We start from the raw sequence: 13399 nt of genomic DNA on the forward strand, positions 1-13399 counted from the left end.
AGGCTGTTCTCAAACTCAGATAGATCCTCCTGCCTCTGCCTCCCAAGTGCTGGGATTAAAGGCGTGTGCCACCAACGCCTGGCTGAGATAGGTCTTAAGGTAGTTAATTCTTGTAGTCTGGCCTTTGGTATTTTCCCAAATTCTTGGAAAACTGAGAAAGGTCAATGTACTGTTTTTCATAAGGCTAAATCAATGTTCTTTATTCAAAACTTAAATCTTCTCAACTCCTGAGTCAAAATATCTACTGTTTATTAAATTATAGGGATGGTTGTTCTTATAAATTTTTAAATTTTAAGTTTTGTTATTTTTTAAAATAAACTTGCTAATAATAAAAATACCACATCCGTAAACTTGATTAACTTCTGTAGTTAAAATTGACATTCAAAATGGAAGCTGTGGAGCTTCATATTAAATTTTACACTTTTACTACTGCATATGTTTTATGCGCTTATTCACCACTAGAAGCAAAAAAAAATAGCTTTCTATCCTCCCTCATAACTTGTATCCATCACCTACATTCCATACCTCCTGATCCCCTCATATTCAGCCTTTCTTATTCTAATTCTTCATACCTACAAGTGCATTTGTCTACATATTACATATATTATTGCCTGGAGTCTCTTTATGAAAGGGAACATGCAGTTTCTATCTTTCTGAGATTGTGTCACCCCACTTAATATCATACATCTAATTTCTTGCAAATTTAACTTCACTTTTCTTTCCTTCTTTCTTTTTTCTTTTTTGAGACAGGGTTTCACTGTGCAGTCCTGGCTGTCCTGGAACTTGTTCTCATTCTGTAGACCAGGTTCACAGAGATCCACCTTCCTTGGCCTCCCAAGTGCTGGGATTAAAGGTGATCCCTACTACTGCTTGATTAAACTTCACTTTTCAAACTGAGTAGTGAAAACATAAAACTTGAATTAATTAGATGTGTGTGTAAGTCAGAGGACAACTTCTGAGTCAGTTCTTGCCTTCCACCTACAGGCACTGGAGATGAAGCTCAGGTCCCCAGCTTGGTGGCTATCTGTCTAGCCATCTCGATCATCTGCTTCTTCCTTTTTATTTGGCAAATTGAAATTGATAATCTTCTAAGGGCTCTCCAGTTTCCTGAAAAGTATTTTCCTGGTATGTGGTATCTGAGCTGCAGCCTGGTTTTCAGATATGACACATTTTATAAACGCATATCAGTATTTACTTATTTTTTGGGAACTAGTATAACTTAGGCTTTATTGAATAATAAAGTAATAGCCAAAAAGTACTGCATGGCTGCTGTGATGGCTTTTACATTTCTAAAATTTTTATTATTGTTGTATATGTGAATATGTGGATGTTGACATGTTATGTCATCTGTGTGTGTTTGTATGTGTAGTCAGAAAAAAAAATGAGAGTTGGTTTTTTTTCTTTTTTAACCTTTAGGCAAGTACATCTGCTTCTAACTGCTGAGCCATCTGGTCAACTTTTTTGATGGCTTTTAAAAATGTATTCACTCATTGAAATTTGACAGCAACTAAGGAAGAAATGTCTCCATTTCACAGATGAAGCTCTCCAGACAAAATAGCTAAATCCTTGCCCACAGAGATCTTTATTACACATCTGATAAAGTGGCAGGGTTTAGCTGGGCGGTGGTGGCATATGCCTTTAATCCCAGTACTGGGGAGATAGAGGCAGGCAGATCTCTGTGAGTTTGAGGCTAGCCTGGTATACAGAGTACCAGGACAGCCAGAGTTGTTACACAGAGAAACCCTGTCTCAAAAAACAGAAGAAAACAAGTGGCAGAGCTTAGACTGTACCCAATGTCTACAGAACATATATTTAACTTTACTAAGAAATAGAGCTATGTGACGGAACAGCCAACATGAAAGTTTTATATTCTGATAACTATGGAAATGAAGATCAATTAGCATGCAAATTATATACTCCTAGGCCGCACTTATTATATTTGTCAGAGCCCTTCCTAGTTTTACCTAACCCATTTTTGGTTTCTTATTTTTAGCTTAGTGTAAGCAACATTCTCCTTAAGCTTCTGTTTTGATTAGTAAATACATACAGAAGATATACAGACATCACACACACACCTTGGTTTTTCGGGACAGGGTTTTTCTGTATAACAGCCCTGGCTGTCCTGGAACTCTCTTTGTAGATCAAGCTGGCTTTCAACTCAGAAATTCTCATGCCTCTGTATCCCTAGTGCTGGGATAAAAGGCGGGTGCCTGGCTGTAAGTCTATTTTTCATTGGGGGTATTTCAACCTAGGAGAGTCTGGAGCACAGCCCTGCAAGCTTGGACATTACAAATAATTTGGGGCTCATTCAACCATAAATAAACAAGATTTACTATGTTTCTTTTTTTTTTTCTTTTTTCTTTTTTTTTTTTTTTTTACAAGAAAGGGTTTCCCTTCCCTGTATTGTTTTGGAGGCTGTCGGTCCAGCCCTGCCTCGAACTCATAGAGATCCGTCTGCCTCTGCCTCCCGAGTGTTGGGATTAAAGGCGTGGGCCACCACCGCCTGGCCCTATGTTTCTATTTTTAAAAGTACTTAGACCTCAGCTTTCAAATGTACATGCACATCCCAACAACAGTTTATTGAAAAGATTAGAAACCTCGGGAGAAACTCGGATTTTCCTGTAGAGATGCAAACAGCAATTGAGTAGGTTGGTAAATTAGGAAGTTGGATTCATACTAAAGGCAAAAGGCAGTCAAACTAGACAGTTCCACCATAGGATGATAAAAGAGTCCCAGAGCAAACAAATAAAAAAATGTTTCCAAATCTACAGCAGACTGAATTCCACGGTGTTTTTATGATCTACACTGCTCTTGGAAATGGTACAAAAGATTTGTTTGGCAGGCGTCTATCATTATGCTTAGCACAAATAATGTTAAAGTTATTGTACTACATTAGGCACTCGTTTTATTTCAATACAAACAAAACACGGCTTTTCACATTAGTAGGCTCTGGATCCTCCAGGAAAATTTACCGACAAAGCCAGGAGCTTGCGCAGTGTAAGGGAGCCTGGTTGCCTCTGTTGTGAGGCGTTGCAACACCTAGCTAAATACAGGACACTAATTTCTTATTCGGCACAAACTCTGCTTCCAAGTTTCTGGCTGGGGCTCAAGTACCCATCCCTAGTCCACGTGCCCTAGAAAAACACAGGAACAGTTCTAGGGCGCCGAGCCGTCCCACTGGCACCCACGCCCTTCCCTAGGACTACCTGCAAGGCGCCCCAGCCAAGCTCAGCCGGGCCAGCCTACTGCACGGCACTCCCAGCTTTGCTCCCGGAACTTCCCCCCGCCCGCTGCCCACGTGACACATCATTCTCGCCCTCCACCAATCAGCGGCCAACCCCGCCTACCGGGGGGGGATCTCCGACGCTCCTCTTTTGAAAACGCAGCCTACGCCTCCTGTTCCCGAGCCCTGCCCCTCTCCCGCCCCCAGGGCGCTGACCACGCCCATTCCCAACTCCGCCCCCTCACCCTTTCTCCGGGCGCCCTCCCTTCCCGGGCTTCGCCCCGCCCCGCCCCGGGGAAGCGCGCCCGCCCCGATCTCGCGAGATCTGACGTGCCCGCCGCGGCCTCCCGCCTCCCCTCCCGTCCTCCCGCCCCCTCCCCCATCTCTCCACTCTCGGCTCTCCTCCCTCCCTCCTCCCCCCTCCACCCTCTGGGCCGGATCTCGTCTCGCTGAGGCGGAGGAGGAGAAGGAGGAGGAGGAGGACGTTCGGCCTGCGCAGTGAGATGTTTGTCCGTCGCCGCCGCCGCCGCCATCGCGGAGGAGCGCGATAAAGGGAGCCGAGCCCGGCGCGAGGGGAAGCCCGCGGAGCCGCCGCGCCAGCGCAGCCCGAGCCCGAGCCGCCCGAGCCCGAGCCGCCGCCCCCGCCGCCGCGGCCGCCCAGGGGCCGGCCCGCCGCCCAGCCCAGCCCGGGGGCCGCGCCGCCGCCCCCCCGCCGAGCCCCGCGGCCGCCCTCCCGCCTTCAATGTGACACCGGCGCCTCGGAGTGCGAGCCGCCGCCGCAGCCGCCGCCGCCGCCACCGGGGAGGGGTCGAGCACCATGTCGAATCTGAGCAAAGGCACGGGCAGCCGGAAGGACACCAAGATGCGGATCCGGGCCTTTCCGGTGAGTCGGTCCTCGGCGCCCGGGACCCGGAGCCGCGGCCGGGAGCCGCACGCGAGGCCGGGGCTGAACTCCGCCAACAGGCCGCAGCCCGCCTCCCCTCCCCCACGGCCGCCGGTGGCGGGGCGCGAGCCTTCCGGGCAACGGGGCGGCGCGGGCCGGCGCGGTCGCCTCCCGGGCCGTTCCTTGTGCCCCGGCCGCCCCGGGGCCTCCTTCGCGCCGGCCTCGGCTGCCTCGGCCCAGAGGGGATGCGCGCTGCCGCCGCAGCCCTCGTGTGGGGCGTGTGTGTGTAACTTTTAGCTTGTGGTTTCCAGAAGGAGCCGGCTCGGCTTGGACGGTTGTGGGGAGGACTGTCCGCCTCTGCCCCCTCCTCAGGCAGGAGCGGTCTTGCTGTCCGCCTGCCCCACTCACTGACAGAAATGCCCGATGGCAAAACGGCACCAGCGCCGAGCGTAGTATTTATAGCATCTTTGATCCTGCAAGCCTCCTGAGCGCCTTACCCACGCGTGTTCAGAATCGTCCCTCCACTCCCAGGAGGGCCGGGCACGGGACGAACCGCACGCTCTTGCTTTTCCGTTTCTTAGCCAAGGAAGTCCCCAAGAATAGTCGCCACGCAGGCTGGTTTTACCTTGTACGTTTTTAGCCGCAGCAGACGTTTTCTCTTCCGAAACTTTTTCTCTTGGCGTTGCGTTGAGTCATAGGCTTGCGGTGTTTAGTAGATAGAGTCTAACTTTGGATGTCATGCCTCCATCAGACAGCCCCTGGCAGGCAATTAAAATGTTCTGTTGTAACAGAGAAACTGTACGTACTTGCTCACGTCGCTACAGTAACAGGTAAAGTCAAATGGGCAAACCGGCAGTCGAGCAGAGTTTTAGAAGTAAAACCAAGGAAAGTTGTTTTTTTCTTCTAAGGCTCATAAGCATTCTGTCGTGTGGGAGGGAAAGGGGGCTTTGTCATCATTTTTTAGACGGGCTTTTCCTGCAGTACCCTTTGCAGTGAGGAAAGGAAAGACAGACCACAGTGTTGTCCGAGTTGAGTAACTTTGTCCTGGAGAACTTGAGGGCCTCTGAATTCTTAATGTCTAAAAGAAAAGTGCAACTGATGCACAGTTGTGAATTTGCAAGGGCCATATTGTCAGTCTGTTGACACTTGCACCTTTTTGTAAATAAATGGGGCCTATGTAAACAGGGAGGGTATAATCAGGAGAACGAATTATTTTGATATTAATTGCATTATGAACGATTTGTTTTTTAAAAAAATACATCAGAAAGTGAGAAATGGGAAGACAACACTAATAAAGTTCACTATGTTTTCCTTTGTAATTTGGCAGTGGACTGGGTTTATGAATTTGAGTAATATAATTTTCCTCCTGAATCAACCATCCAAGTGATTGTCAAGTCTGATCCCTAACCCCCCCCGGCTTTTTTTGTATGTGGGGGTTGTTTTTAAATCAATTGTGACACTGGTTTTCTAGGAAATATTTGCTCTTGGTGCAGTTCTTTCTTCAAGTCTTTGTTTGGTGAAATGTGGAGGACCTCATATCTGACAAGTTAATATTTTTCAGAGGAGAGTTCTGTCTTTATCTGTGTTTGCACCTCTTTGACCTCCGCATTTCCCTACTAGAACCTGTTTTCCTCTCCCATTCCTTCATTGGTCCAAGATATACTGAGTACTAGATGCAGGTACTGTTCGTTCTTGGAGCTTTAGGATTTATCAGTAGATGTGTAAAGGCAAAGATCTTTGTTTTCTGGAGCTAGTATTAGGGATTAAAAGGAGAGACTTTTATTCCATTAGCTGAAGATGATAATAGTGTGTGATAGGTTAGTTAATACATAGTACTGGAACTGAGATTTATTTTGTTTTGGGGTTTTTTTCCTAGTTCATAAGTAAATTACAGTCACAGGTAGTTCCCATTGAAAATAATCAGCCATTGTTGAGGATAGATAAGGCTCCAATGATATTTCATTGACTTCTGGGAATCAAGTCCTTAGACTGTCAGACTTCCTTTCATCCAGATTAGTGGTCTTGTCTATAACTGCAGCCCACATGAACTGCTAGTCAGAAGTTATAAATAGTATTTCATGCACACAGAAATATCACTTATGCTTATATATGTGTATATTCCTACAACTGGTGTATGTTACACCATGTGGATATTTAGTTAGCTGTAACTTATGGCAGACTGTAGGTTAATCAAAAATTTAAGTTGCTCATTTCAGGGTTTTCTTATTGGTATGTAAAAGGAAAGAATAAGTTTGGACGTGTTTCGTTGTCACTGTAAAATAGTGGTAAGTTACCTTACAGAATATTTCATATATACATGAGTATTTCAGATACAATTTTACCAGTCAGCTTCTCTTGTATTTTTAGTGTGTATTTTAAGTTTGCTTTCATATTATTCAGCAGAGTGAAAGTTATACTACACTAGCTTAATGCACAGCTTAAATTTTTTCTGCTCCCCCAGTTTACATTTTTAAGGAAACCTACAATTTTTAAAAATTATTTAACTTTATTTTATGTGCATGAGGTATCAGATCCCCTGGAACTGGAGTTACAGACAGCTGTGAGCTGCCATTTGAGTGCTGGGAATTGAACCCTGGTCTTCTAGAAGAAAAGTCAAATGCACTTGACCACTAAGCCATCTCTCCAGCCTGGAAACATACAAATTTAAGATAAAAAATTTCTGTACTTTTATCTGTTGACAGAAAAAATGTCTTAGTTTTTAGACTTTCTTTTGTTATATAGAATATAGTATATTTTACATCTTTTTGTTGGTAATTTTTTTTAAGATTTTTTTTTAAAATGATGTGCGTGTGGGTCTGTGCATATGAGTGTAGGCGCCTGCAGAGGGCAGAGGAGTTAGACTCTTTGGAGCTGTCCTGAACTATCCCTCCAGTGCTGGGAATCAGTGCTTTTCTTCTGCAAAATCATTGGGCACTTTTAACCACTGAGAGCCACTGGTCTAACCGCTGTTGATAATAGTTCGTTAAAAAAAAAAGTATGCACAAAATATCAGCTGGGGCTACAGAACTTGATTATTACTAAGAGGGGACTTTACATGTGCATTTGGGCCAAGTAATCCCATTGGAAGAGATGATTTCCTTGCTGTTGTCATGTGTCTTTGTATGTTGTCTACCATATATACTCGGAAAACCCATTCTTCTCTGGTCCAGAATTTTGTTCAAATGGGCTTTAATTTTAATAGGCGTGGTTTGATTTGGAGATGTGATTATTGAATGAAAATACTGTCCTCTGTCATTTGCCATTCTTGACTTCACTTAGAAGATTAGGAGACACAATGAAAGTCACTCCTATGATGTGACCTGTCTCTCTACAAAGCTCCTATGGGTCCTGGAAGTAACATCAGCTAATAGTTTATGACTGAAGCATGCTAAATCATAACAGGGACTACTCTGGATGTAGTCTGCTCCCTGATTGTAGATGGATTTTTTTACCTGTGCTATATAAGTGGATGATGCCCACAAAGTGACAAATGCTGAGATCCGTTCATGGCAAACAATAGAACATGGAGAGATAAGACAAGGATTTTGGGGATAATTAATGTCTTTTTCTTCTGTTTCTAGTGACAATAATATTTTCCAGGTTTAAGGGACACCTTTGATCTTCACAATAGGTTTGCTTCCTAGAGAAGGTACTTGTATAGGAAAGCTGAATAACAGTCTTGATCATACAAAGCCAGGAATTAACTGTTTTCATTCTGTGTTTTTCTTTACTTTTTTTTATAATTTACTTACTTTTTTTTTTTTTTCGAGACAGGGTTTCTCTGTGGCTTTGGAGGCTGTCCTGGAACTAGCTCTTGTAGACCAGGCTGGCCTCGAACTCACAGAGATCCACCTGCCTCTGCCTCCCAAGTGCTGGGATTAAAGGCGTGCGCCACCACCACCCGGCTGTTTTTACTGTTTCCTTAAAAAACATTCTATTGTATATGTATGGGTGTTTTACCTGCTTGTATGTCTGTGCCACGTATGTGCCTGTTGCACTCAGGTCAGAAGAGGGCATTGGATCCCCTGGAACTGGAGTTGCAGATAGTTGCTTGCCACTGTATGGATTCTGGAAACTTTAATCCTGAATCCCCTGCAGTAGTAGCAAGTGCTCTTAACCACTGAAGCCATCTTTCTGCCCCCTCACCTTGTTATTTAATTATATGTGTATGCTTGGGCCCATGAATGCATGTTCCCATAGAGGCCAGGAGAGGGTGTTGGATCCCCTGGAATTGGAGTTACGGGAAATTGAGGAACCACGCTGGGATTTTCTGCAAGAGCATTACACACTCTGTAACTGCTGAGTCAGCTCTCTTGCTCCAGTTTGCATATAACAGCAGTTCAGAAAAGTCAGGAAAATTAGTACTCAAGCTGAATTTTATTGTTCGTTTATTTGTGTATGAGAGAGAAAATGGTGTTGTTATTTAAGGGTGGAATGTGCGTGGTGTGGGCACATGTGTCTGTGGGTGTATTTGAGGCCAGAGGACTTTGGATGCCTTGTCTATCATTACCTTATTCCCTTGTGATATGTTCTCTCACTGAACCTGAAGATGGGTTGGCAACCAGTAAGTCAGTCCCAGGGACCCTCCTGTTTTTGCCCTTCTATAGAGCTAGGGTTACAGATATTCATTCAGAAAACTATGCTCAGATTTTGAATTCATTTCCTTACGCAGCAAGCACTCTTGCCCACTGAACCAACTCATCTCTCCAGCCCCATGCATTAGTCAATAATGTAAAAGTTTGGCCTTTTTGTGTATAGTACATTGACTAGGAAGTTGAATCATTCACATAAAATAGTCATTTGTTTGAAGATCATTTATACATTAAATGTAGCTTAGTGGTAGTACATGGTAATAACATTTGTCCAGTGCAGGAAGAGTATAGAATTATGACTAGACATATTGCCACTTTTCTTTGTATTATAAATATGGAGAACTTAAAACAGATTTTTTTGTTACTTTCATTCAGGATTCTCAGAAGGGTAGTAGATTTGTAATGTTGTATGACAGTGAATAATTTATTTATTTATGGTTTTTCTTTTTTTATTCCAGTTTTTCGAGACAGGGTTTCTCTGTATTGTTTTGGAGGCTGTCGGTCCAGCCCGGCCTCGAACTCACAGAGATCCGCCTGCCTCTGCCTCCTGAGTGCTGGGATTAGAGGTGTTTGTTTGCCTCTAATGTTGTAAAATGAACCCAAAAATATTAATACTAGGAATCATTGAGGTGAAATATGGTCTGTAATTAATAGATTATGGCTTGACAATTAGTAGACTTTTAAATCATGAAGTGATATGAGCTAATGATAGAAAATTTGATAAATATCCATGCTTACAATTCTAATAAGCTGGGCAGTGGTGTACGCCCTTACGTTCATAGCACTATTTTATGGTGGATCATGCCTTTAATCCCAGCACTCGGGAGGAAGAGGCAAGTGGATCTCAGTGAGTTCAAGGCCAGCTTGATCTACAGAACTAGTTCCAGGACAGATAGGGCTGTTAAACAGAGAAACTCTGTCTTGGAAAAAAAGAAAAGCAATTCCAATAATCCTATCACTTGGAAACAAAGAACATTAACATTTGAATGTGTTTCTTTAATGTTTCATATCACTGTGTGATTTCATAACCTAGTTGAGTTTTATTTTTGATGCTGTCTTTTTGTGGTTCAGTTTCTTTTTCTGGTGTTTGGGTTTGCACCCAGGGTCACAGATATGCTAAACAAGCACTCATCACTGAACTATATTCCCATCCCTGTTTTTCTTTTTCAATTTTTTAAGTTTTAGTTTTATTATGTGTATTAGTGTTTTGCCTGCATGTGTGTCTACGCACTACATTCCAGCTTGGTGCCTGATGACATGGGAATTGATCCCAGGACTTTCACAACAAGAGGTCCCTATACTCATGTTCAATAATGGTTTCTTACAGTGCATATGGTTAGGTTTTTGAAAGCATTTTTAGTCACTGGTACCTTACAATTCCCACATTTGCTTAATCATTCACCTACTGTCAGGAATTTTGACTGACTCTAGGAAGTTATTTTTTTCCCTCTGTACAGAATGCAGCTTAGAATCCATTCTAGAATTACTGAGCTGAATAGAGTTGAAGTATATTATGTAATGAATATCCAGAGAGGTAGAAATGCAGCTAAAACTTGCTGAATGCTAGTTCCAGGACAGTCTCCAGAGCTGCACAGAGAAACCATGTCTCAAAAAGCCCCCCCCCGTCATAAAAGTAGCAAAATTATAGTTTCAAAGTAGTAATGAAAATAATTTTATAGCTGAGGGTCACTACAACATGAGGAACTGTATTAAAAGGAGTTGTAGCATTAGGAAGGTTGAGACCCACTGTTCTATACTATTTTAGTGTTATTTGTTTTACAGGTGAGGGCTTGAGAGTTCAGTTTGCTTGAGGTTAGTCTGTAAATATGAGAGCCAGGTTATAACTGGTTCTGTGTGAATGTGAATAGGAAGTATACACTTCAAAGTTGTTTGAATTATTTGAATCTTGGCCAGATACATCTTAGTAATAGGTTAGAAAATAGTGCTTGAATATTTTTTTGTTTTGTTTATTAGTAAGGATAAAACTATGGGTAGACCCTGGGGAACTTTTAGTTTTGCAGCATTCAACATATGTGTTCATTGTGTGGCTAAAAAGTAAAGAGGCTGAGAGAGTCGCAGAGTGTGGGCTATGTACTGCTGTGGTTTGAACAGCAGGTCCACTTTATAGTTTGTACTGCCTCCTAAATTAGCCTCAGTTTCCTCTATAAAATGAGAATACTAAAAGGACCTACCTTACCATCTTGTGTGATAAAGTAAAGCTTAGAATTTAGTTAGTACACAGTTAACTATAATTATGTCAATAGTCATGATTTTGCCAAAATTGAAATATTAAAGTTTAATTTTTTTGTAGGTAGATTGAAGTTCTACATACTTACTTAGTGCTGTGCTCTCCCTCCCTGTTTTATACAAGCTCTAGCTTAGCATTTCTGAAAACCCACAGAACCAATTTGTGAAGCACCCAAGAATGCAGTCTGGCCGGGCGGTGGTGGTGCACCCCTTTCTTTAATCCCTGCACTTGGGAGGCAGAGGCAGGCGGATCTCTGTGAGTTCGAGGCCGGGCTGGACCGACAGCTTCCAAAACAATACAGAGAAACCCTGTCTCGTAAAACCAAAATAATAAATAAATAAATAAATAAATAAATAAATAAATAAATAAATAAATGCAGTCTGGAGAATATAGGGTTGGTACCTCTGGGTTCTGTACAGGAATGCTACTAGCTCTTGGGGTATGGCTTCAAGAGAGTTTCCAGTAGTGATTCCCACACAAGTGTATAAACACTCATTTGCTATGTGTATATACCCTTACACATTTAAATAAATGTTCATCTAAAGCACTAGTTCTCAACCTGTGGCTCTTGACCCCTTTGAGGGTCAAGCAGCTTTTTCATAGGGTTTCACCTAAGACCATCTGTGTATCAGGTATTTACTTTATGATTCATAGCAGTAGTAAAATTACAGTTATGAAGTAGCAACGAAAATAATTTTATGGTTCCACAATATAAGGAACTGTATTAGGAAGGTTGAGAACGACAGACCTAAAACTACTTATTATTTTGTTGTTGTTGTTTGTTTTAATTATTATTTCCTGTCTTCTTTTTGGTATCAAGTCTCAGATTGTGGGTTTGCCCAGTGCTCACCCCAGACAGCCTTTGTTTTTTGCCTTCATTGCTCATGTTTTCTAGGCTGTGGTGTACGGAAGAAAATTCAAAGACAGTGTCCCTAATTTAGACAGACACCCAGTGACTTGAACCGTTTAGTATGTGTACCTACCTAGTGCATCTCTCACCTTTCCTGCTCAGCTGTTTTATTTTTATTTTATGTGCATTGGTGTTTTGCCTGCATGTCTGAAGGTGTTGAATCCCTTGGAGCTGGAGTAACAGACAGTTGTGAGGTACCATTGTAGGTGCTGGGAATTAAACCTGGGTTCAGTATTTCTTTACTGTTAAGCCATCTCTCCAGCTTCAGAATTTTCATCACTGCACTTAAAACTGTTTAAGAATTCTCAACTAAAGGTGGTGACACACACCTTTAGTCCCAGCACACAGGAAGCAGATGGAGGTGGATCTCTGTAAGGTCAGGCCAGCCTGGTCTACAGAGTGAGTTCCAGGAGAGCCAAGGTTGTTAAACAGAGAAACCCTGTCTCAACCCCCCCCCAAAAGGAATTCTCTTACCTCTCCAAGAAATCTAACAATTGCTCCTCCTCCCCCAGGAAAACCAATGTCAGGAGATGGTTCAGCAAATTTTCTATTCAATTATATTCTTGAACTTGTGTTCAGCTCTTTGTTTCTGTTCTGAGAAGCAAGAAACTCTTTTCTTCATTTCCAATTTCATTTTGTTTTCATGGCCAAGATTCCTGATAGAATGGTCTGTATCTCTTTAGTTTACTTTTCTTTTAGAGGAAGCATCAAGTCTTTATGAATTGATTTTCATCAGTCTAGTTCTAATAGTATACAACATAGAGTTGGTAGTATTCAGTAAATGAATTAATACAGTTAATATTCTTTAGTCCATTTCTTCAATGGCACACTGAAGGATAGTTTTTCACAGATTCTAAAGAGTAAATGAGATAGTATAAACTTTCTTTTTAATAGTGGTGTAATTGGGAGATTTTAAAGAAAGAGTTGCTAATTGTAAAGCCAGAATTTTCACTTAAAAATGTTTAGTGTTTGCTGTAGGGTAGTCACAGACAGATTGTAGAGGACTGGAAGGCTTGTAGTAGAAGGTATCCTCAGAATTGTCCTCCATGGTCATTTAGAGCTGCTTGTCTATTGCTATTAGTAGGGGATTCACTTAAAAAGGTTAGCTGTTGCCTTAACATCACCAATCGCCTGCCTTATTAACAGGGCCCTACTTGCCCAACTAGGTAATAATAGGAAATTGAGAACTAACCTTGTAGATACTAGCCCATAGTTTTTGCTACTGGAAAGTATGCCTTTTAATGTTTTAAAGCCAACTAAAATTCTGAAGTAATTAAGTAAAACTTGTTGATTTGATTTGTATACATTTAAGACTTAGAATCTAGAGAAAGGGGGAGGACCTGTTTTGCTTTTTAAATGAGAAATGTTACTGCTGAGCAAGTGAACAAAAACTTCAAAGGGGGGGCGCTGGAGAGATGGCTCAGCGGTTAAGAGCACTCACTGACTGTTCTTCTGGAGGTCCTGAGTTCAATTCCTGGCAACCACATGTTAGCTCGCAACCACCTTGGATGAGATCTGGTGCCCTCCTCTGGCATGCAGGCAG

The 13399-nt window shown here is 42.5% G+C and overlaps 1 protein-coding gene across 2 annotated transcripts in view; it reads left to right on the top strand.

The window, feature by feature from the left end:
* Nucleotides 1-3930: 3930 nt before the first annotated feature.
* The window catches only part of Cul3 (cullin 3), a 74935-nt gene continuing 65466 nt past the window's right edge, over nucleotides 3931-13399 (top strand). The window contains exon 1 of one of the 2 annotated variants that reach the window (XM_040753231.1): nucleotides 3931-4106. In XM_040753231.1, the coding sequence (XP_040609165.1) occupies nucleotides 4041-4106 (66 nt within the window). In that variant the 5' untranslated portion in view covers nucleotides 3931-4040. The remainder of the gene's footprint in view (nucleotides 4107-13399) is intronic. The other variant, XM_040753232.1, reaches the window with a different exon arrangement.

The sequence above is a fragment of the Mesocricetus auratus genome, unplaced genomic scaffold (genome assembly GCF_017639785.1).
Source record: "Mesocricetus auratus isolate SY011 unplaced genomic scaffold, BCM_Maur_2.0 Super-Scaffold_100010, whole genome shotgun sequence".
Classification (NCBI taxonomy): Eukaryota; Metazoa; Chordata; class Mammalia; order Rodentia; family Cricetidae; genus Mesocricetus; species Mesocricetus auratus.